At 47.1% G+C, this 22,927-nt stretch overlaps 1 protein-coding gene across 1 annotated transcript; it reads left to right on the top strand.

The window, feature by feature from the left end:
- The first annotated feature begins 171 nt into the window (after positions 1 to 171).
- esr2b (estrogen receptor 2b) lies at positions 172 to 22,323 on the top strand. Its single transcript, XM_080541369.1, has 10 exons — positions 172 to 230; positions 2,830 to 3,558; positions 4,789 to 5,009; positions 6,628 to 6,744; positions 7,432 to 7,767; positions 8,763 to 8,901; positions 10,977 to 11,110; positions 13,309 to 13,492; positions 18,651 to 18,924; positions 20,681 to 22,323. The coding sequence occupies exons 1-9, from the start codon at positions 223 to 225 to the stop codon at positions 18,922 to 18,924; spliced, it is 2,142 nt and encodes a 713-aa protein (XP_080397495.1). The 5' UTR covers positions 172 to 222; the 3' UTR covers positions 20,681 to 22,323.
- The last annotated feature ends 604 nt before the right edge of the window (positions 22,324 to 22,927 follow it).

The raw sequence follows: 22,927 nt of genomic DNA, 5'->3' as shown, positions 1-22,927 counted from the left end.
TACGCACCATTAAAAGGCCTAGCTTGGCAGCGTGCCGTTTGACCGGTGCAGAGCCATGGTTTACCATGGACCACTGCCAGGCCCACAGCGCAGCGCCTGTCCAAAGTAGGCTGTCTGTCCAAAGACCAATCTGCTGGACTGGACTGTCCCCCTGTGTGACAGAACTAGCCCCAGCCCTAACCCAGACTGTCAGTATTAGCTGCCTCTCTCTGTCCTCTCAGCATGAAGAAGTAAGTAACAGACTCAGTGTTATAATTATGTTATATATATATAACTTTCTATTTTCGTGTTTGTTATTCAGAGTTGCATGATGGGTTGGTTTGGTTGCACTGTTTTTTTAAATTTTTATTGTTGTCTTACCTCCCGACAATATTCTGGTATATCTGATACTTTAAAAGGAGTGTTAGCAATAAACTGAATATTTCTCCACGCGAGTGTTGGATTCCCACAGGCTTGATTCACGCTATTCAAGGTTCTGATCTTGAAAGGTCAAACAGACATTTGGGCCGGGCTGTAATTATGAGTTATCATTCCCACCTAGACCTGCCTCCCTCCTCCCTGCCTCCAATGAACGGCTTGGCGTTGAATAAAGAATAAAGTCTATTTATTACGTTCAGGAGTAGAATCATAGAATCCACCCATGTCAACTTCAGATGGCTTGTTTTGTAAACGCAGGGTTGGCTAAGACGCTGTGGCCTCCTTGGATCTGTGAGGAGGAAGCTGTTTGTTTTGCTCCACAGTCCTGTGTGTGTGTGTGTGTGTGTGTGTGTGTGTGTGTGTGTGTGTGCGTGTGTGTGTGTGTGTAGTAGGTTGTGTGTGTGTGTGTGTGTGTAATATGTTGTGTGTGTGTATGCGTGCGTGTGTGTGTGTGTGTGTAATACGTTCTGTGTGTGTGTAATATGTTCTGTGTGTGTGTAATACATTGTGTATGTGTGTGTGTAATACATTGTGTATGTGTGTGTAATACGTTGTGTGTGTGTAATACGTTCTGTGTGTGTGTAATATGTTCTGTGTGTGTGTAATACATTGTGTATGTGTGTGTGTGTGTGTGTAATACGTTGTGTGTGTGTAATACGTGGTGCGTGTGTGCGTGCGTGTGTGTGTGTGTGTAATACGTTCTGTGTGTGTGTGATATATTGTGTGTGTGTGTGTGTGTGTGTGTGCAATACGTTGTGTGTGTGTGTGTGTGTGTAATACGTTGTGTGTGTGTGTAATACGTTCTGTGTGTGTGTAATACGTTCTGTGTGTGTGTAATACGTTCTGTGTGTGTGTAATACGTTCTGTGTTTGTGTAATATGTTCTGTGTGTGTAATACATTGTGTGTGTGTAATACATTGTGTGTGTGTGTGTGTGTGTGTGTGTAATACGTTGTGTGTGTGTGTGTGTGTGTGTGTGTAATACGTTGTGTGTGTGTGTGTGTGTGTGTGTGTGTGTGTGTGTGTGATACGTTCTGGTCACCCTGTCTGCCTCCCTCAACATACAAACCTTTAGTGCAAGAAGAGCACTATTTATCTGATAAAGCTGCTCTCTGAATGTTTAGAAAGTGAAACTGTGTGTTATTGATTCTGACACTTATTAACATGATGGTGGTGTGTTTGTTCCAAGTTGTGTATAGTCACACAGAGAGTCCGGTCATACGTGTATACTTCATACATGTATACTAGAACCCAGTCATGTGAAGTTTAAAATATACTTCCTGTACGGTGTATAGATAGATACACAATGCAGACACACATAAACACAGACTGCCAGACGCACGCTTCACCTTCTGCTGTGTATGTAGGTCAGAGGTCATGCTTCACACAGTGGGACAGATGACAGTCATCCACTCAGAGCTCAGACAGGGCAAGCAGCTAAAGCATTGAATAATGCAATAAATGATTATTGTTACTTTATGTTTAGAGAGAGAGAGAGAGAGAGAGAGAGAGAGAGAGAGAGAGAGAGAGAGAGAGAGAGAGAGAGAGGAGGCGTGATTTCAACACTCAAATTAACACATTATTTCATTAGATTTATTAGATGTTTTCACATTTTACTGTCTTCATCTTGGCATACTTATATTGTGTTCCTATAAAGGCAGTAGAGTGGCAACAGTAAAACATGCTGTTTGTCTAGACTGTGTCTGTCCTGGTACAGGAGCTGGCAGTAAGAAAGGGACTTTTGTGTGGATTTGTATGATTATGTGTATTGGAATGGTTCTGAGTGATACAGACAGCGATTTTCACTCTCAGTCCTCAGCATGTGTGAAGTGTCTGGGGTAAAAGTGACATTTGCACCAGACTTTGGTAGATCCATATTCACAAGAGTGTTGAAGTTTTGATCGGAGTCTATAATTACACCAAGATGTCTGACCTGAGAGAGAGAGAGTCAAGTTTTGCACCGACTTTCGATCTTTTGTCAGGTGCACCGAATACAATTCTCTGTTTTGTCCTTGTTTAGTTGGATGAAGTTTTGTGTCATCCAGGCGTTTATTTGCTCAATGCAATTACAGAGATTGTCAATGGGACTGTAGTTGTTCGGTGAGAGGGCTATATAGATTTGAGTGTCATCTCCATAGTTGTGGTAGGCAATTTTGTTCTTTTTTATGATGTGTCCCAATGGAAGCATGTAGAGATTGAATAGAAGGGGGCCAAGGATTTTATTTTGGTCAGATACAAAGTTGCGAGACATAGTAGCTTCTGTCCTGTAGGTAGAATCTAAACCAATTTAGGGCAGTGCCCTAAGTCCTACCCAGGTAGAGAGATTTTTCCGGAAATTCCATGGAATCTACTGGGAAGGCTGGTATGTGTGACAGGGGTTTAACTCTGTATTTCCCTCCTGTCGTTCCTGCAGCAGGACGTCCCTCTCTCTCTGGGCCGGTTGTGGGGAGACAGAAGGCAGCAGGACATCCCTCTCTCTCTGGCCTGGGGAGACAGAAGGCAGCAGGACGTCCCTCTCTCTTTGGCCTGGGGAGACAGAAGGCAGCAGGACGTCCCTCTCTCTCTGGCCTGGGGAGACAGAAGGCCTCACCAGCAGCAGCAGCAGCAGAAGCAGCAGCAGCCCCCCCCCAGGTCGCCGCTCCAGCATGTCCTGCTCTCCCGGGAGCGGCACGGACGCCCCCCCCCTGCTCCAGCTCCCGGAGGTGGGCTCCAGCAAGGCCGCCGGTGGGAGGGAGGAGGGCGGGGTCGGAGGGGGCGGCTCCTCCTCCCCGGAGCTCCTGGTGACCCCCCTCTACAGCCCCCCGTTGGGGGGGGGCCGGGAGAGCCACACCACGGTGTGCATCCCCTCCCCGTACACGGACAGCAGCCTGGAGTACGGTCACGGGGGGCATGGAGCCCTGGCCTTCTACAGCCCCCCCTCCCTGCTAGGCTACAGCAGCAGACCCCCCTCCGTGTCCGACAGCCCCTCCTCCTCCATATGTGCCCCCCTCAGCCCCCCCTCTCTCTTCTGGCCCCCCCACCACGGCCACCACCACCACCACCACAACATGCCCTCCCTGACCCTGCACTGCCCCCAGCCGCTGGGGTACGACGGCCCCTGGGCTCAGCCCCACAAGCCCCACGGGCCCCACGGACCCAACAGGTACCGCTAACAGAGACTTAACGTGTTTCCTTTTAGAGAAACAGAAAGTAAAAACAACGGTCAGACAAACAGACAAAAACAACAACAGAACTAGGGGCCTTGGTAAACAGGTTGGATTTGAGGGCCGTTTTAAAGGCGTCCAGTATGATTTGAGTATGTGGTTTGAGAGAGAGTATGGTTTGAGTATGTGGTTTGAGAGAGAGTATGATTTGAGTATGTGGTTTGAGAGAGAGTATGGTTTGAGTATGTGGTTTGAGAGAGAGTATGGTTTGAGTATGTGGTTTGAGAGAGAGTATGGTTTGAGTATGTGGTTTGAGAGAGAGTATGGTTTGAGTATGTGGTTTGAGAGAGAGTATGGTTTGAGTATGTGGTTTGAGAGAGAGTAGGATGCTTTTTAGCTTGTTTTCAGAGAGAGGCATGTTGCTGTTGTTGCTAGAGAGTTTACACTCAGACACGACTGGTCCTTCCACCGTTACTGGCTAAGCTTCGCTAGGTGTTGATAGAACATTGATTGATCATGGGGCTGGTTTCACAGACAAGGCTTAACACTAGAACAGCCATGGGTGGGGTCATTTGACCCTGTGAGTAAAGAAAAATGTTATATCTTTGCATTCGATCAAATTTCAGGACCCTCCTTTCATTACTTTTCCTAGATATGTGCGTTCTACCACCCAGTATCCTTACATTTTCTAAATCACATCAGGATAAGCTAGTATAAAGCTATATTAGGCAGGCGAATTTACAAGGCGGCCAACTAGTGGTCGTTGAGTGTAAGTAGCAGCTTCCCATTGTAAAGACTGTGGTCATTTGACCCCCGAGGCGGCTCTTATAGTAGGTGAAATAGGCACGGCTGTTCTAGTGTTAAGCCTTGGACTAAAAAGCATCTTCAATGGAGATTTTACATCGTTTACATTGTGATTTTTAGATCCAGGACTAGAAGCCTTGTCTGTGAAACCAGCCTCAGGTGTGACTGAACATCTCAATCCTCAGACCCATCAGACACTATGGCTGTGTTCCGAAATACACTCTGGAATCAGCACTCATGTGACCAGCCTCTTGTCCAATGAAATGACTTGGGTCCCTTTCTGTTGAACCCAGTGTGCGCTCCGCCGTTCTCAGAGCGAATTTTACGAACGCACCACCCTACATATCATCACCAAAGCTGTTTCTTCTTCTTTGTGAATGATGTGCGTACGTTCGCCTTTCACCTTTCACCTTTCCCTCTTGCAGCACGACCCTGATCTCCGCCAAGCTGGGGAAGAGACAGGAGGATGGAGAGGAGAGGGTGAACTCCTCCTCCTCCTCCTCTTCCTCGTCCTCGGCTGGCGGGGTGGGAGGGGCCAAGGCCGACATGCACTTCTGTGCCGTGTGTCACGACTACGCCTCCGGCTACCACTACGGCGTCTGGTCCTGCGAAGGCTGCAAGGCCTTCTTCAAGAGAAGCATCCAAGGTAACGCTCCCATCCATCCATCCCTCCCTCCCTCCCTCCCTTCTTCAAGAGAAGCATCCAAGGTAACGCTCCCATCCATCCATCCCTCCCTCCCTCTCTCCCTCCCTCCCTTCTTCAAGAGAAGCATCCAAGGTAACGCTCCCATCCCTCCATCCATCCTTCCTTCCATCCATCCATCCCTCCCTCCCTCCCTCCCTCCCTTCTTCAAGAGAAGCATCCAAGGTAACGCTCCCATCCATCCATCCCTCCCTCCCTCTATCCCTCCCTCCCTTCTTCAAGAGAAGCATCCAAGGTAATGCTCCCATCCCTCCATCCATCCATCCATCCTTCCTTCCATCCATCCATTCATACAACAATACAACCATCCATACAACCATCCATACATCCATCCATACATACTACATATATACATCCATACAACCATCCATCCTTCCTTCCATCCATCCATCCATATATACATACATACATCCATACAACCATACATACAGGCATATATACATACATCCATACAACCATCCATCCTTCCTTCCATCCATCCATCCATCCATCCTTCCATACAACCATCCAACCATCACATCCCATCCATCCTTCCATCCTTCCTCCCATCCATACAACCATCCATCCATCCATCCTTCCATACAACCATCTATCCATCCATCCATCCAACTATCTATCCATCCATCCATCCATCCATCCAACTATCTATCCATCCATCCACCCATCCTTCCATCCATCTATACAACCATCCATCCATCCATCCAACTATCCATCCACCCATCCTTCCATCCATCCACTCTTCCATCCATCCATCCAACAATACATCCATCCATCCATGCACCCATCCATCCATCCTCCACCCACCCATCCATCCAACCATCCATCCTTCCATCCACCCATCCATCCATCCTTCCATCGATCCATCCTTCCATCAATCCAACCATCCTTTCATTCATCCATCCATCCAACTATCTATCTATCCATCCATCCATACAACCATCCATCCATCCATCCAACCCTCCCTCCCTCTTTCCCTCCCTCCCTCCCTCCATCCTTCCATCCATCCATCCAGTCTCCAGCATGGAGGTCCAGTGGAGCTGTGGTGTGTGGTGTGGTGTTGTGGTGTGTTGTTCTTCTGAGAAGCCAGGATCTGACCTCTGACCTGTGTTCTCTGCTGAGGCCCCATCAGCCTCTGTTTACATAACGCTGTTCCACTGCAGGCCTCTTGACCCTTCCCAGACCCATATCCTGTCTGGTTATGTTTTATTGTTGGCTAAGTGCTTTTTAAATGCTTTTTTAATGTTTTAATTGTTGATTAGAACAGATATGATATGGTATTCATATAGCACACATATGTGATGTGCCCTACTGGCCTCTCTGTCCCTGTTAGGACACAATGACTACATCTGTCCTCTCTGTCTCTGTTAGGACACAATGACTACATCTGTCCTTCTCTCTGTCCCTGTTAGGACACAATGACTACATCTGTCCTCTCTGTCCCTGTTAGGACACAATGACTACATCTGTCCTTCTCTCTGTCCCTGTTAGGACACAACGACTACATCTGCCCTGCCACCAACCAGTGTCCTCCTCTCTGTCCTCCTCTCTGTCCCTCTGTTAGGACACAACGACTACATCTGTCCCGCCACCAACCAGTGCACCATCGACAAGAACCGACGGAAAAGCTGCCAGGCGTGCCGCTTACGCAAATGCTACGAAGTGGGCATGATGAAGTGTGGTAGGCGGCCATCTTTATGCTACTGATTTTTTTGGGGGGGTGTGAAATCCCTCTCGGTATTAACACTAGAACAGCCATGTGAGTAAAGGAACATTTTATATCTTTGCACTGGATAAAATTTCAGGACCCTGCTTTCATGACTTTTCCTAGATGTGTGCGTTCTACCACCCAGTATCCTTACATTTTCAAAATCACCTCAGGATAAGCTAGTATAAAGCTATTCTGCAGTTTTTCTGTGTAGGAGCCGCATGCTCCTGGAACAAACTCCCTGAAGAAATCAAACAGGCCCAAACCTGAAAAGTATTTAAATCTAAGCTAAAAAAAGCAGTTATGATTAAACACAAACACTTCTATCAATTACTTTTACCCATTAACTTTTATTAAATGTTTTATCTATTTACTTATTATATTTGCTTTTATTCATTGTCATTTTTATTTTTTTACTATCCTCCTCTTGCTGTATTTTAATAATGTATGTAAAGCACTTTGAATTGCCCCTGTTGTATGAAATGTGCTATACAAATAAACCTGCCTTGCCAACGTTGTATCTTGTATTAATAAGGCGCTATATAAGTCAGTCTATATAAGTCGGTCTATATAAGTCAGTCTATATAAGTCAGTCTATATGAGTCAGTCTATATAAGTCAGTCCATTTACCATTTATTATCTTTTATCTCCCTGGTCCAGGTGTGAGGCGTGAGCGCTGTAGCTACCGGGGGGCGCGCCACAGGCGTGTTCCCCAGGTACGGGACGCCCCGGCCGGGATGCTGGGAGGAGGAGGGCGGTCCCAGAGGCGTCTGGGGGGGGGGGGCCTGGTGCCCCAGGGGGGGGGGGTGGACCTCCACCACACGGCCATGACCCCGGAGCAGCTGATCTCCCGCATCATGGAGGCCGAGCCCCCGGACATCTACCTGATGGAGGAGCTGCAGAAGCCTTTCACGGAGGCCAGCATGATGATGTCACTGACCAGCCTGGCTGACAAGGAGCTGGTGGTCATGATCAGCTGGGCTAAGAAGGTCCCTGGTGAGGAGGGGGGGGGGGTGGGTGGGGGTTGTGTGTGTGTGCGTGTGTGCGCGTTTGTGTTTATGTTTATTTCATTTGTGAATGGACAATGCATATTAACGAACATTAAACATACGCCACATTTACACAGAAGGCTAATCTTCATCCTTAGTCCCTCGGTCCCAGTTATAAAAAGGCTTCATAAAAACCATGCACGTTCAGTGTACAAAGATAGATCAGCCTTCTCATTGCCCCCCACCAACCCCCCCCTCCCCTCTTCCTCTACAGCCTCATTACTGTGTGCCACTGGGCTTCCATGCGCTGGGTGTGAAAGGGTTACGTCTCTCTGTCAGCTGGCTTTGAAAGCATTGTCCCCTCTTTAGCCAGGTGAACTCAGCAGGGGTCTCACTCAGGGAGGGGGGGGAGCCGCGAGGACCTCAAAAGACTTGCTTTTGTCACTGTGGGGTGAGAGAGGGAGATGTGAGACCTACCATAGGGTTAGCATTGAGGATTCTTTTTTTCTGCCTCTGAGTGAACTGCAGTTGAAGTGGAGGGTGTGTGTGTGTGTGTGTGTGTGTGTGTGTGTGTGTGTGTCTGTGTGTGTGTGTGCTCGTGTGTGTGTGCTCGTGTGTGAGCGTGTGTGTGTGTTAGCAAGGTGCTATTTAGCGGTGATAACATAGCCCAGAATGTGTTCTTTAGCTTTATTCCAGTGTTCACTCTGAAACTAACTAAAACTAAAGCTCTACAACCTCTGGGTGTGTGAACGCATTTCATGTGTATTTCATGTGTATTTCATGTGCATTTCATGTGCATTTCATGTGCATTTCTGTTGGCAAAATACATTTTCTCCATTCTTTACTAATGTGTGTGCGTGTATCTCTGTGTCTGTGTCTGTGTCTGTGTGTGTGCATGCGTGTTTTGTGTGTGTGTGCGTGTTTTGTGTGTGTGTGTGTGTGTGTGCGTGCGTGCATGCGTGCGTGTGTACGTGCGTGCGTGTGTGTGTGTGTGTGTGGCAGGCTTCGTGGAGCTGAGTCTGGGTGACCAGGTGCACCTGTTGGAGTGCTGCTGGCTGGAGGTCCTGATGCTGGGCCTGATGTGGAGGTCCGTGGACCACCCTGGGAAGCTCATCTTCTCACCTGACTTCAAACTCAACAGGTACGGCTTCTCTACACACGCTACACAGCCTTTAACACTAGAACAGCCGTGGGTGGGGTCATTGAGTAATGAGTGTGAGTATTATTATTTTTTATATCTTTGCACTTGATCAAATTTCAGGACGCTCCTTTCAGTGTAGGAGGCAGGCTAATTTACACGCGTGCCAACTAGTGGTCTTTGTGTGTAAGTAGCAGATTCCCATTGTAAAGACTATGGTCATTTGACCCCATAAGAACTTACATTATGCCCAACATATGGGTTCTCAGTAAAATCTTGAACTGAACAACGCCAAAACTGGCCAAAACATGTTGGGTTATAATAACCCAAACCTAGCCTAGTTAAAACGCTCCTGGAAACACCAAACACCCGTTAAGCTGATGATCTGTAAAAGCTGTGACTTATATTAGTCAACAGCTAGGTTTAATATGTGATGTATCTGTGTGTGTTGGTGAGGCAGGCCTTGGCATAGTTTTTAGTCACTCCCTCCTAACTGGGGAGTGTGTGTGTGTGTGTGTATGTGTGTGTGTGTGTGTGTGTGTGTGTGTGTGTGTGTGTGTGTGTGTGTGTGTGTGTTGGGTGACTCCCACAGACTCAGGCTTGTTAGCTTTCACCGACACGCCCGGCGAAGAACACTCACATTCTCACTACCCTCCCGGACCAGCGTTACTGTGTCTGTGTGTGTGACATGCGTGCGTGCGTGTGTGTGTGTGGGTGTGTGGGTGTGTGTACAATATGTGTGTGTACGTGTGTGTGTATGTGTGTACAGTGTGTGTACGTGTGTGTGTGTGTGTGTGTGCGTGTGTGTGTGTACAGTGTGTGTGTGCGTGCGTGCGTACGCGTGTGTGTGTGTGTGTGGGTGTACAGTATGTGTGTGTGTGTGCACGCACGAATGCAGATAAGAATGATAGTGGTTACAATGTGTTCCTCCACACACACACACACGGATGAGAAGTTGACCTCCCATAAATCTACAGATATCAAAAAAAGCAAAAAAAGAGAAAGATATCAGTGTTTGTTTGAGACATATTCATACTATTGGGCAGCAGCAGATCCTGAGGTTCATAGACCACTGGCTCGCTGTGCTAGGATCAAGGTCTGATGTCCAACTCACCTTCTGAGTTCTCAGTAAACAAATTGTGTGTTTGTAACCTTTGGGAGTCAGTTATTATTTGTGAGCAGGTTTATTAAACTTTCACAAACAGGCATTTTTAAGTAATTGAGTCTGAATATTAAGATAGAGAATTTTAGATTAGTAGCTGTAGTTGTAGGTGTGTTAATTATCCTGGAGGAATAGTAGATATGTGTTTGACCTTGACAATGCTGTCACCCCTGGAAGTGAGATGTGTGTGTTATTTTAATGTGTACAGTATGTATTTGAGTGTGTGTTATGTACAGTATGTATTTGAGTGTGTGTAAGTTGATTTTGAATACATCTGCAAGAGTGTGTTTAATTCAATGAACCTTTTTTGTGTTTCAATGTGTTTTTGTTTTTTTGGTCTGTGTTTCTTTCTTTCTTTCGATAGTGTGGGTGGGGTCCTGTTTCACCTTTTCCACCGCCAGACTATCACTACAGGCTTAACTAACCTTGATGTGTTCCCATAACAGGGACTTACTTTTCACATTGGGAGGATTTACCAGCTTTGTTTCTAGGAAAAGACTAGAAAAACCCATCAGGAAGACTAATAATCTCTCTCTCTCTCCCTCCCTCCCCCCCCTCTCTCTCCCTCTCCCTCCCCCGCCATCCCTCCCTTCCTCCCCCCTCCTCTCTCTCTACCTCTCCCTCCCTCCCTCCCCCCCTCCCTCCTTCCTTCCCTCCCTCCCTGCCTCCTTCCTTCCCTCCTTCCCTCCCCCTCTCTCTCTCCCCTGCTCCCTCCCCCTCTCTCTCTCATCCTTTTTCTCTCTCTCCCTCCCTCCCTCTCTCTCTCTCTCTCTCCCCCTCCCTGCCTCCCTCCTTCCTTCCCTCCCTCTCCCTCCCTCCCTCCCCCTCCCTCCCTCCCCCTCCCTCCCTCCCTCCCTCCCTCTGTCCTTCCCTCCTTGCCTCCTTCCTTCCCTCCCTCCCCCCCCTCTCTCTCTAGGGATGAGGGGAACTGTGTAGAGGGCATCTTGGAGATATTTGACATGCTCCTGGCCGCCACCTCTAGGTTCCGAGAGTTGAAGCTTCAGAGAGAGGAGTACGTCTGCCTCAAAGCCATGATCCTCCTCAACTCCAGTAAGTCCGGACAGAGGTCCTTAACCTTAACCCTACAGTAGAGTGCCGTAACCCTACAGTAGAGTACCTTAACCCTACAGTAGAGTACCTTAACCCTACTGTAGAGTCCTGTGTAGTACTACTAGCCAATAATAATAATAATCATTTTTATTTCTATAGCACTTTTCCTGCCATTTGTGAAAATAGCCCAGAAATGCATGTTCTGAAATATTACGAAGTACATAAAACACACACACACACACACACATAAAAAACACTAGATCTGGGGTGGTATTCCATCAATGTCGCTAAAGGAAAATACAGGCTTATTGAAGTCTCGCGAGATTCATCAGAATAAGCCTGGATTTTACTTTTAGTGACGTTGATGGAATACCACCCCTGGTTAGAGAGGTTCACTTTTTTTTCCTCCAATTTTTTTTTGTTGGAACCCAATGTTTCCCAACCCCTCTCTCTCCCTGGGTGTCACACTGCCCTCTTCCTAGCCTTAACCCAGGTTTCACTGGGGTGACTGGCCTCTCTCTCTGTCACACAGGCCACAGCCACTGCCAGACCTCTTTATCTGTTTATTCTCTCTCTCCCAATGTAGCCTGGAAAAAAGAGAACAAATATTGTGCAACAGAAATCTAGTCTGTCTAAAAAGTCAGAGAGCATAGGAGGAGAGCAGATCTGCTCTGTTGGACAGCAGGAAGGTATGGCTCAACAGGCCTTCACGTCTGTCCTGGGTGATACCAACATCTGATTTATGAAGAAGAAGCTTGTTTTTGACAAGTTTTCTCCTCTTCAGTGCCATCTAGTGTTTGAAATGTACAGTTCATCCTTTCTGTTTTGGAGCACCTATAGGGACATAAGTATGTACATATCCAAGAAAATGTAAATTATCCTGATTTTGATTAAATTCTCTAGTGATTTCATTTCAGCAGTTTACATAGATTAATAGATAGATTAATAGCGCTACCGACTCCTGGAGAACCTTTTTAATTTTCATGTTATGTGAGTTATGCAAAACATATTTAAATGTATTTTAAATGGCCATCCAGATAAAGTTAAACATATAACAAACACACATTTGGAGGGCTATAAAAGTACAGTATAAAGGAATTAAACCTCTCCCCTAAAACCTATATTATACAGAAGGGATATAGATAAATACTGTACATAAAAGAACAATTGACAAGGCAATTTGTTCTTTTAAATGTAATATCTTATAGATCATTTTTGCTACAAAGACAATGCTCAATACAGGGGTCATTGAACAGTCAGCCTTGAGGAAACAGAATCAATAGTTAATCTATTTTGGTTCTATCCGTCGGAGGCTGTTTGGTTCAATAGTCCTTATGAAATCAATGTGGAAATAGGCCGCAAACTGTATTGTCTGGGAATTTATCTGGGAATTTATTAGCCCATTTATTGGGAAATATGATCATACTGTTTGGTAAAATATGTAATATACAAATTATATTGGCCTACAGATATATACAGTGTATATATATACACACACATGTATATGTACTAATCATCTAGTAAAATAGATGATGTCTTGCAGAAGAGAAGAGTAAAATGACACTAACTAAAATGTGTTAACCTGTAGACATCTGAGGGGTGGAATTAAAACTAGTAAACTAATGAATAATCTATTAACCGATTCACTTCAAAATCCACTACAGGCTGTGATAGGAAATGATATGTGTCTAGATGTGTGTGTTAATTATAAAAGAGCTGTACAGTAGAGATATAATTATTACCCTCTCTCCATGTCCTCCAATCAGGGACTAGACAGACAGACTAGACAGTCTAGAGTAGAGTAATTTAGGGCCAAGTGCTTTACTCAAGGGCAAGGCTAGTAGTGGTGTGAACTCATGACCTTCTGATCACCAGTCCCCCTTCTAGAACTCTCTACCACCTTCTACAACTCTCTACAACTCTCTACCACCGTCTAGAACTCTCTACCACCTTCTACAACTCTCTACAGTCTTCTAGAACTCTCTACAACTCTCTACCACCTTCTACAACTCTCTACAACTCTCTACCACCGTCTAGAACTCTCTACCACCTTCTACAACTCTCTACAATCTTCTAGAACTCTCTACCACCGTCTAGAACTTTCTACCGCCTTCATAGAAATGGATAGCCAGTTTAAAAAAAATAAAACATTTGTGCATCTTCCCCCTGTAGTCATGTGCATCTCCCCCCCCTTGTAGACATGTGCAATAGTTCCCCCGAGACACCGGAGGAGCTAGAGAGCCGGGGGAAGCTGCTGCGCCTGCTGGACTCAGTGACGGACGCCCTGGTGTGGGCCATCTCCAGACGGGGCCTGTCCTTCCAGCAACAGTCTGCCCGCCTGGCCCACCTGCTCATGCTGCTGTCACACATACGCCATGTCAGGTACGGTTACCATGGTTACAGCCCCCTCCCTTCACACATACGCCATGTCAGGTAACAGCCCCCTCCCTTCACCACCACCAATCAATCGACTTCACCCATTCTAGTCGCAAGGCGTGGCAGACCATCAACCAGCTCACAGGCAGAAATACAACACCCCACAGCTGCCCAGTCACAGCAAATGCCATCGCATCCCAGCTCCTGAAGAACGGCCGCTTCCCGGATGCTGACAAAGACTTTGCCCGACTGACATCGCGTGAGGTGTCCTGCATCTCGGGAGTGGCCAGTGTCGATTCCAACCTCTCGGGAGAATTCACAGCAGAGGAACTCAGTGAGGCCATGAGCAAGCTCAAGCCAGGCAAATCCCCTGGCCGTGACAACATCCACCCGGAGTTCGTCATCCACCAGAGCACAACAACATCTGGCTGGCTCTGTGCTTTCTATACATCATGCTACCGGAGATTAAAGCTCCCAAAGACTTGGCGCCGTGCCTCTGTCATAGCTCTGCCAAAGCCAAATAAACCTGCAGAAGACCCCAAGTCGTACAGACCAATCTCGTTGCTCTGTGTCCCATTTAAGATCTTGGAGAGGATGATCCATAGCCGCATCGAGCCAGTGGTGGACTCACAGCTCCCACGGGAACAAGCTGGTTTCCGTCGTGGAAGATCAACAGCAGACCAGGTAACACTACTCTGTCAGGACATCGAGGACAGCTTCCAGGACAATGAGAAAGCTGGGGTAGTGTACCTGGATCTGACTGCTGCATACAACACCGTGTGGCACCGGGGACTTCACCTGAAGCTGCTGAGGACAATACCGGACCGCCACATGGTGAAGTTCATCATGGAGACACTTTCCAACCGCAGCTTCATCTTACAGACCAGCAGTGGCCAGTGCAGTAGGCTCAGAAGACTGAGGAACGGGGTACCGCAGGGGTCTGTTCTCTCGCCGATGCTGTTCAACGTTTACATCCACGACCTACCTGATACAGCATCTAGAAAGTATGGCTACGCAGACGATCTTGCCATCATGCTGAGCCGACCAACGTGGAAGGCGATGGAAGAGGGTCTTAACGTAGACATAGGCACACTGGTAGCATACCTTCGAAGGTGGCGTCTACAACTCAGTGTCGGAAAGACAGTCGCAGCGGCAGAGAAGCCAGGAGGGAACTTGAGGTGCGTGTTGACAACAAATGTCTGGAGGTCCAGCAAGCCCGAAGTACCTTGGAGTGCGCCTGGATCGGACATTATCCTTCAAGCAACACCTGGAAGAAGTCAAGGCCAAAGTGACATCCAGGGCCGCGCTGATCCGCCGCCTTGCTAGTACAACCTGGGGAGCCTCCGCTAAGACGCTAAGAATATCCACCCAAGCCCTGGTCTTCTCTGCAGCGGAATACTGCGCCCCAGTCTGGAGCAGAAGCCCTCATGCGAGAAAGGTCAACGTGGCTATCAATACCTCCCTCCGAATAATAACTGGATGCTTGAAGCCTACCCCTGTGTCCCTCTTGCCAGTCCTCGCGGGAATAGCACCGGCCGTCCTCCGACGGGAGGCTGCCACCCTCGCCCTGGCCAGGAAGGCACAAAAGCATGACTGGCACATCCTGCACAACACCACCATAACACCAGCACTGTCAGTCTGAGGTGGTGGTGTGCAACACCGGTGCCCCCCAGGGAACTGTTCTGTCACCCTTTCTCTTCACCCTCTATACCTCCGACTTCCAGTTTAGCTCCGACCAGTGCCACCTGCAGAAGTTTTCGGATGACTCCTCTATCGTCGGTTACATCACAGACGACAGGGATGAGGAGTACAGGGCCCTGGTGGAGAGCTTCGTGCAGTGGTGCGACACCAACTACCTTTTGCTTAACACCAGCAAAACAAAGGAGTTGGTGGTGGATTTTAGGAGGAAGAGAAGGACCCCAGCCCCCATCACCATCAAGGGGGTGGAAGTCGAGAGGGTGGACTCCTACAGGTACCTGGGAGTACAAATTAATAACAAACTGGACTGGACTGACAACACCGAGGCTCTTCTCAGGAAAGGGCAGAGCAGACTGTTTTTCCTGAGAAGGCTGAGGTCTTTCGGTGTCTGCAACAAGCTGCTGCAAATGTTTTATCAGTCGGTGGTTGCCAGCGTTCTGTTCTTCGCCGTGGCCTGCTGGGGTGGAAACATCTGTGCCAGGGATGCTGCGAAGCTAAACAAACTGGTGAAGAAGGCCAGCTCTGTGGTGGGGACCGGGCTGGACAGCCTAGAGGTGGTGGCAGAACAGAGGATGGGGAAAAAACTGGCGGCCATGCTGGCCAATCCCTCCCACCCGATGTACTGCGAGCTGGCAGGGATGAGGAGCAAGTTCAGCCACAGATTTGTTCTCCCCCGTCAAAGTACAAAAAGATTTGGACAGTCCTTTATTCCAGCTGCACTCCGACTCTACAACCAGGCCCTGCAGGGTGGGGGAGACCTGGAGATGGAACTTTTGGAACTTTTTACTTACTGAGCCTGCACTGTTTTATGTTTTTTTATTGAATGTTTTTCTGTTTTCTGTACTGAATGTTTTCTGCCCTAACTGAGCTGTTTGACAACAAAATTTCCCCATTGGGGACAATAAAGGTTTTCAATCAATCACCTCCAAGCCGACTCAAGACCCGCCACCCTTACAACAAGGCAGCACAAGCCATGCTCAACTCCACCTCTGAGGACATCTCCAGAGATGCATGGTTGGCAGCAGCTTGGAAGCAGGAGTGGGAGTCAGCCGGGCCCTCCCGAATCCACCGCTACATCTGGGACCCAGGAGATGGCGCCATTGGAGGAGACGACCTACCACGCCGGCAATGGACCACACTGAACCGTCTACGAACTGGTGTCGGTCGCTTTAAAACATCAATGAAGGCGTGGGGCCTGGCGGACAGTGCGGCATGCGAGTGCGGTGACCCAGAGCAGACCGCCGACCACATAATCACCATCTGCCCCTTATATAGACCACCCTCAGAAGCCAGCCTCTTCGACCTAGAACCAGAGATGCGGGCATGGCTACGCGACACCGAGTTGGACCTCTGACGTTACACGAAAGAAGAAGACCACCACCATGTTCCAGCCCCCTCCCTTCACCACCTCCACCATGTTACAGCCTCCTCCCTTCACCACCACCACCATGTTACAGCCTCCTCCCTTCACCACCACCATGTTACAGCCTCCTCCCTTCACCACCACCATGTTACAGCTTCCTCCCTTCACCTCCACCATGTTACAGCCCCCTCCCTTCACCACCACCACCATGTTACAGCCTCCTCCCTTCACCTCCACCATGTTACAGCCTCCTCCCTTCACCTCCACCATGTTACAGCCTCCTCCCTTCACCTCCACCATGTTACAGCCCCCTCCCTTCACCACCACCATGTTACAGCCTCCTCCCTTCACCTCCACCATGTTACAGCCCCCTCCCTTCACCACCACCATGTTACAGCCCCCTCCCTTCATCTCCACCATGTTACAGCCTCCTCCCTTCACCACCTCCACCATGTTACAGCCCCCTCCCTTCACCACCACCATGTTACAGCCCCCTCCCTTCACCTCCACCATGTTACAGCCCCCTCCCTTCATCTCCACCATGTTACAGCCCCCTCCCTTCACCTCCACCATGTTACAGCCTCCTCCCTTCACCTCCACCATGTTACAGCCTCCTCCCTTCACCACCACCATGTTACAGCCCCCTCCCTTCACCTCCACCATGTTACAGCCCCCTCCCTTCACCTCCACCATGTTACAGCCTCCTCCCTTCACCTCCACCATGTTACAGCCTCCTCCCTTCACCACCACCATGTTACAGCCCCCTCCCTTCACCACCACCATGTTACAGCCTCCTCCCTTCACCTCCACCATGTTACAGCCTCCTCCCTTCACCTCCACCATGTTACAGCCTCCTCCCTTCACCTCCACCATGTTACAGCCTCCTCCCTTCACCTCCACCATGTTACAGCCTCCTCCCTTCACCTCCACCATGTTACAGCCCCCTCCCTTCACCACCATGTTACAGCCTCCTCCCTTCACCACCACCATGTTACAGCCTCCTCCCTTCACCACCACCATGTTACAGCCCCCTCCCTTCATCTCCACCATGTTACAGCCTCCTCCCTTCACCACCACCATGTTACAGCCCCCTCCCTTCATCTCCACCATGTTACAGCCTCCTCCCTTCACCTCCACCATGTTACAGCCTCCTCCCTTCACCTCCACCATGTTACAGCCCCCTCCCTTCACCTCCACCATGTTACAGCCTCCTCCCTTCACCTCCACCATGTTACAGCCTCCTCCCTTCACCTCCACCATGTTACAGCCTCCTCCCTTCACCACCACCATGTTACAGCCTCCTCCCTTCACCACCACCATGTTACAGCCTCCTCCCTTCACCACCACCATGTTACAGCCTCCTCCCTTCACCACCACCATGTTACAGCCCCCTCCCTTCACCTCCACCATGCAGCCCCCTCCCTTCACTTCCAGATGCAGTAACGGGTGGTTCAGTCTGTCAGTGACCGACTGCTCACAGCTCTGCTCATTGGTATTCTTCAATCATGTCAGAATGATGTCTGCTAAATGTCAAAAAAATGTCTGCTAAATGTCAAAAAAAAAAAGTTATGTAAATGCAATCATAAACACCGTTTCTGATAGTCTCATTATTCACAAATGCTGGTGGCAGACTTATGAATGTATTTATCAGGCTTTTATTAACACTAGAACAGCCGTGCCTTTTTTACCTACTATAAGGGGGTCAAATGACCATAGTCTTTACAATGGGAAGCTGCTACTTACACACAACGACCACTAGTTGGCGCCGTCTTGTAAATTAGCCTGCCTCCTACACAACAGCTTTATACTAGCTTATCCCTGATGTGATTTTGAAAATGTAAGGATACTGGGTGGTAGAACGCACATATCTAGGACAAGTCATGAAAGGAGGGTCCTGAAATTTGATCGAGTGCAAACAAAGATATACATTTTTTAACTCACTTGGTCAAATTACTATGGCTGAAACATGGCTGTTCTAGTGTTAATGCTATATGTAAAGCACTTTGAATTGCCCCTGTTGTATGAAATGTGCTATACAAGTAAACTTGCCTTGCCTTATTAACACTGCATTTCCCACAATGCACCTCACTGTCGTCTCCGTAGTAACAAGGGCATGGACCACCTGTCCAACATGAAGAAGAAGAACGTGGTGCTGGTGTACGACCTGCTGCTGGAGATGCTGGACGCTAACACCACCAGCGCAGCCCACAGCCGCATGTCTGCTGCAGCCCCCAGGTCCAACCCCTTCCCCCCCCCAGCAGGCACGGCCCCAGCCCCGGCCCCCCACCACGCCTCCCCAGCGGCCCCCCAGCTCCAGCCCCAGGCCTTGCTTCTCTCCCTGAATGCAGAGGTGGACCTCAGCTGTGGGCAACCATGAGTAAGTTCTAGTCAGGGTCAAGGCAAAGCAAGGCAAGGCTAGGTTGTTTGTACAGCACATTTCATGTTCACATTTTCATTTAAATAAAGTGGAAAAAAAAGAAAAAATAACATAGTATAGTATGTTCTCGTATGTATAGTATAGTATGTTATTTTTTTTCTTTTATTTTCACTTTATATATTTTTTCCTGAGAATGATACTTTATACGTAATACAAAAGCAGTGAAATGTAAGAGCAACATGGACACACACATTTATAATATAGTATAGGGGACTGGTGTTTCCCTTTATATCCTAGGTTTACCTTTAGATTGGGAAACCTAGGATAGAGAGGGAAACCTAGGATATAAAGAGAAACCTAGGACAGAAAAACCTAGGATAGAGATAGAAACCTAGGATATAAAGGGAAACCTAGGATATAAAGGGAAACCTAGGATAAAAAGGGAAGCCTAGGATATAAAGGGAAACCTAGGATAGAGAGAGAAACCTAGGATATAAAGGGAAACCTAGGATATAAAGAGAAACCTGGGATATAAAGGGAAACTTAGGATAAAGAGAGAAACTAAAGCGGGGTACACACATAAGGATTTTCTGGCCGATTTTCGGATGGCTGAAAACGACAGAAAACGCCCGATTATCAGATGGCTCTTAACATTTTCCTATAACAAAATCCTGTGGTGTGAGGTGTGTTAAGAGGTGTGTTAAGAGTCAATCTCTCCCGACAACCTGGCCGGCAATCGTAAATGTCAAATGTGTTCAATACTTACGACCAGAAATCATAGGGTTGCCAGATTTTTTGGTGGAATTAGCGGTTTTAGACTGTGGTTAGGGTGGAAAATGTCATTTCCATCTGGCAACCCTGCTCGCGAGTCCAACTATAACGTGGATGGAATGTAGCCAATCAAGAAGCGAGCTGACTTCTTCTTTTCGTTATTCGGCACTTTATTTGCCCTGTCGCACATGGTTGTCTCGTACAGGTCAGTCAGGGTACTATGTTAGATAATAATAATAATAACTTTATTTGTATAGCGCTTTTCCTGCAAACGTTGCGGCTCAAAGTGCTTTAATCATTATATAATCTTAATTTAATTATTTTGTAATTTAAAGGCAATATTAAAAGGATGGGTTCACGCGAGATTTCTGGCTTGGGGAACGAGACTCTAGAGAGTCTGGAGTCTGTCGTAACGAAGATCTTTATGTCTGTGGGGTGCTGAAATGGGGAAATCGGCGCACACCACACACAATACGATCAAGGCTGTTCAATCCAAGATTTTGTTTCTTCATGTGTGGGGTCTGTCTCAGATAAGATTTCGGTTAAGATTTTGAAAATCCTTATGTGTGTACCCCGCTTTAGGATAGAAAGAGAAACCTAGGATATAAAGAGAAACCTGGGATAGAAAGGGAAACCTAGGATAGATTTTCGGATGTCTGAAAACGACAGAAAACGCCCGGTTATCAGATGGAATGTTACAGTACAGTAGAATGTTACAGTAGAATGTTAGAGTAGAATGTTAGAGTACAATGTTAGAGTACAATGTTAGAGTACAATGTTACAGTACAGTAGAATGTTACAGCAAGGTTTATTTATAGCACATTTCATACAACAGAGGCAATTCAAAGTGCTTTACATACAGCATTAAAAAAAATACAGAAATAAATGTACTAACAAATGGAGTAGTAAAATACAATTCCTTTACAGTTACCCTTCCGTAGCTAAGGCCTGTATTCTTCTGACACTGTTCCTCTCCTACCGGCAGATTCCACCCTGGATCCTGGCCAGCTCAGACAGGAGGGGTGGGGACCTGAGAGAGAGAGGGATGAGGGAGGGATGGCGTACCTGGATGGAGAGAGGGGGACACGGAGACTGCCTGAGCCCCTACACCACCTCACAGAGGTGGATGAACTGAAGGAGAAGCTAGCACTAGCACTAGCTAGCTAGCTAAGGTAGCGGCCACCACTCTAGAATGACTCACAGAAGAAAAGAAAAAAAAGATGGCAAAAACATAAATATGCTGTTAAATATTACAGTTTTATGATGTTTTTTTGTCCTTGGGGGGAAAAAAAGATTACGATTTGTAACAATGATGTGGTTTTGATTGAATGTATTTTTCTGTGTGTAATTTCCTTGTAAATAATCAGGTGGTAATGTAAGATAAGTAATGAGTACATCTTTGAACTTCGACTACCGGTCAAAAATGTGTGTCTTTTGATATATTTGTATCTTTTTCACCTTTGTGTATCTTCTTGCAGAACAATTCATAACGTCTTAACTAACTGGCTTACCTGGATAAAGGTGCATGAAGTCCTCTTTAAGCCATTATCAGTCAGTACTGCTTAATTATAGTCACACACACATAGTTAGTTATTAGACGTGCAGTGTATTTCTGTCAGATTGTGCATGTTCTTTGCCTGATACCGCCTTGCACATGTGATGTACTGTCATCATTTCTCTGCACTAATCACTACTGTTTCAGATGATTGTACTAGGTGTCTGATGTATTCACTAGATGTGTCTGTGATTAATTCTGGATTTCTACTATTCCTGGGGCCGAGTCCTGGACACAGATTAAGGATTCAATTAAACATTTTCAATAGAACAATCTTAATTGAAGAAGATGCATATAGTCTGGGGTTAAGATTGATCTGTGTCCTTATGAATTTGAATTCGCCATTTAGCAGACACTTTTAATCCAAAGCGATTTACAATTACAGATTACAGGGACATTCCCCCTGGAGTAATTGAGGGCTAAGTGCCTAACACAAGGGCACACTAGTGGTGGTGGTGTTTCAGGCGGGATTTGAACTAACAACCTTCTGATCACCAGTCCAACTCACTATCCACTACTAGGCCACCACTACCCCTATAGACCTAGGATTATCTAGATATAGTATGGGGTTAAGGTTGATCTGTGTCTGGGAGGCCAGCCCCTGAAGTACACCCAAGTGATCCCTTCAAATGTCAATCAGATTCATCAAGTGGCCTTTGATTAAGATGACTGTTTAACAAAACCAGCAACTGCTCAAACATACGTGCGTACAGACACACACACACACACACCTGTATGCATCTTTGTCATGAACTGTCCCTTTCTTACGTAATTACGTATCTGGTGCTTGTGTTGTTTATCTGATGTGAAGCGTCACAGCCATGTTCGTGTTTCTATAAAACTCAACAACCAGAGAGTTTGAGTCACAACCTGTTGTCGTGTGTTTGTTTAGAACATTCCAGTGTGGGTTTCTTACTGGAGCTACACAACGAACATGTTCTCTGTAAAGAAGTGAAAGAAGAACAGTGACAACCAACAGTCTCATCATGGCAAACAATGTTTATTGTCAAGGAAAAAATGACGTTAACCTATAATACATCCCATAAATAAGCATTCCGAAAAATAAATCAACCTATACACACACACCGTTGTTGTCTATGTCCAATAGGCTAGGTACTCTATTGGTTTAATTGATTAATCAGCTGTGCACTGTGTGTTCCAACAGTTTACCGCACAGCTGATTAATCAATTAAACCAATAGATGGACAGGATATGTTCATGCAAGGTGCCTTTCAGGAAGTAGTGGAGATCGTGCACCTAGCCTATTGGCCTAGTGGGGCAGTACAGCGGATGTACGGTGGCCTAGTGGGGTCAGTACAGAGGGTGTACGGTGGCCTAGAGGGCCCAGTACAGAGGCTGTAAAGTGGCCTAGTGGGTCCAGTACAGAGGGTGACTGACTGAGATTATGTACACCAACGAATCGGCGTGGTCTGAGGTGAAATGCACTGTTTTACACTGCTCTCTTCACGTAGCTTAGCATAGCCTTGCTCCCATTGTTCCAGTTCAGATTTATATACATGAGTAAAAGCTACATAAACCTACATACAGCATGTACAGAATCCCCTCTCTACACACACACACGTTCTTTGATTGCACATGTGTGTGTAACATGGCTACATTCATTGCTTACTGACTGGCCCGTCCTGCCTCAGATCTATTACATTCATATTACATATA

Source organism: Nansenia antarctica (genome assembly GCF_963989245.1).
Source record: "Nansenia antarctica genome assembly, chromosome: 1".
NCBI classification, from domain to species: Eukaryota; Metazoa; Chordata; class Actinopteri; order Argentiniformes; family Microstomatidae; genus Nansenia; species Nansenia antarctica.
This window is presented reverse-complemented; position numbering and strand designations above follow the sequence as displayed.

Coding starts and splice junctions, on each gene's coding strand:
- esr2b (XM_080541369.1), top strand. Junction 7,768..8,762: donor CTGGGCTAAGAAGGTCCCTG/GTGAGGAGGGGG, acceptor TGTGTGTGGCAG/GCTTCGTGGAGCTGAGTCTG. Junction 11,111..13,308: donor CATGATCCTCCTCAACTCCA/GTAAGTCCGGAC, acceptor CCCCCCTTGTAG/ACATGTGCAATAGTTCCCCC.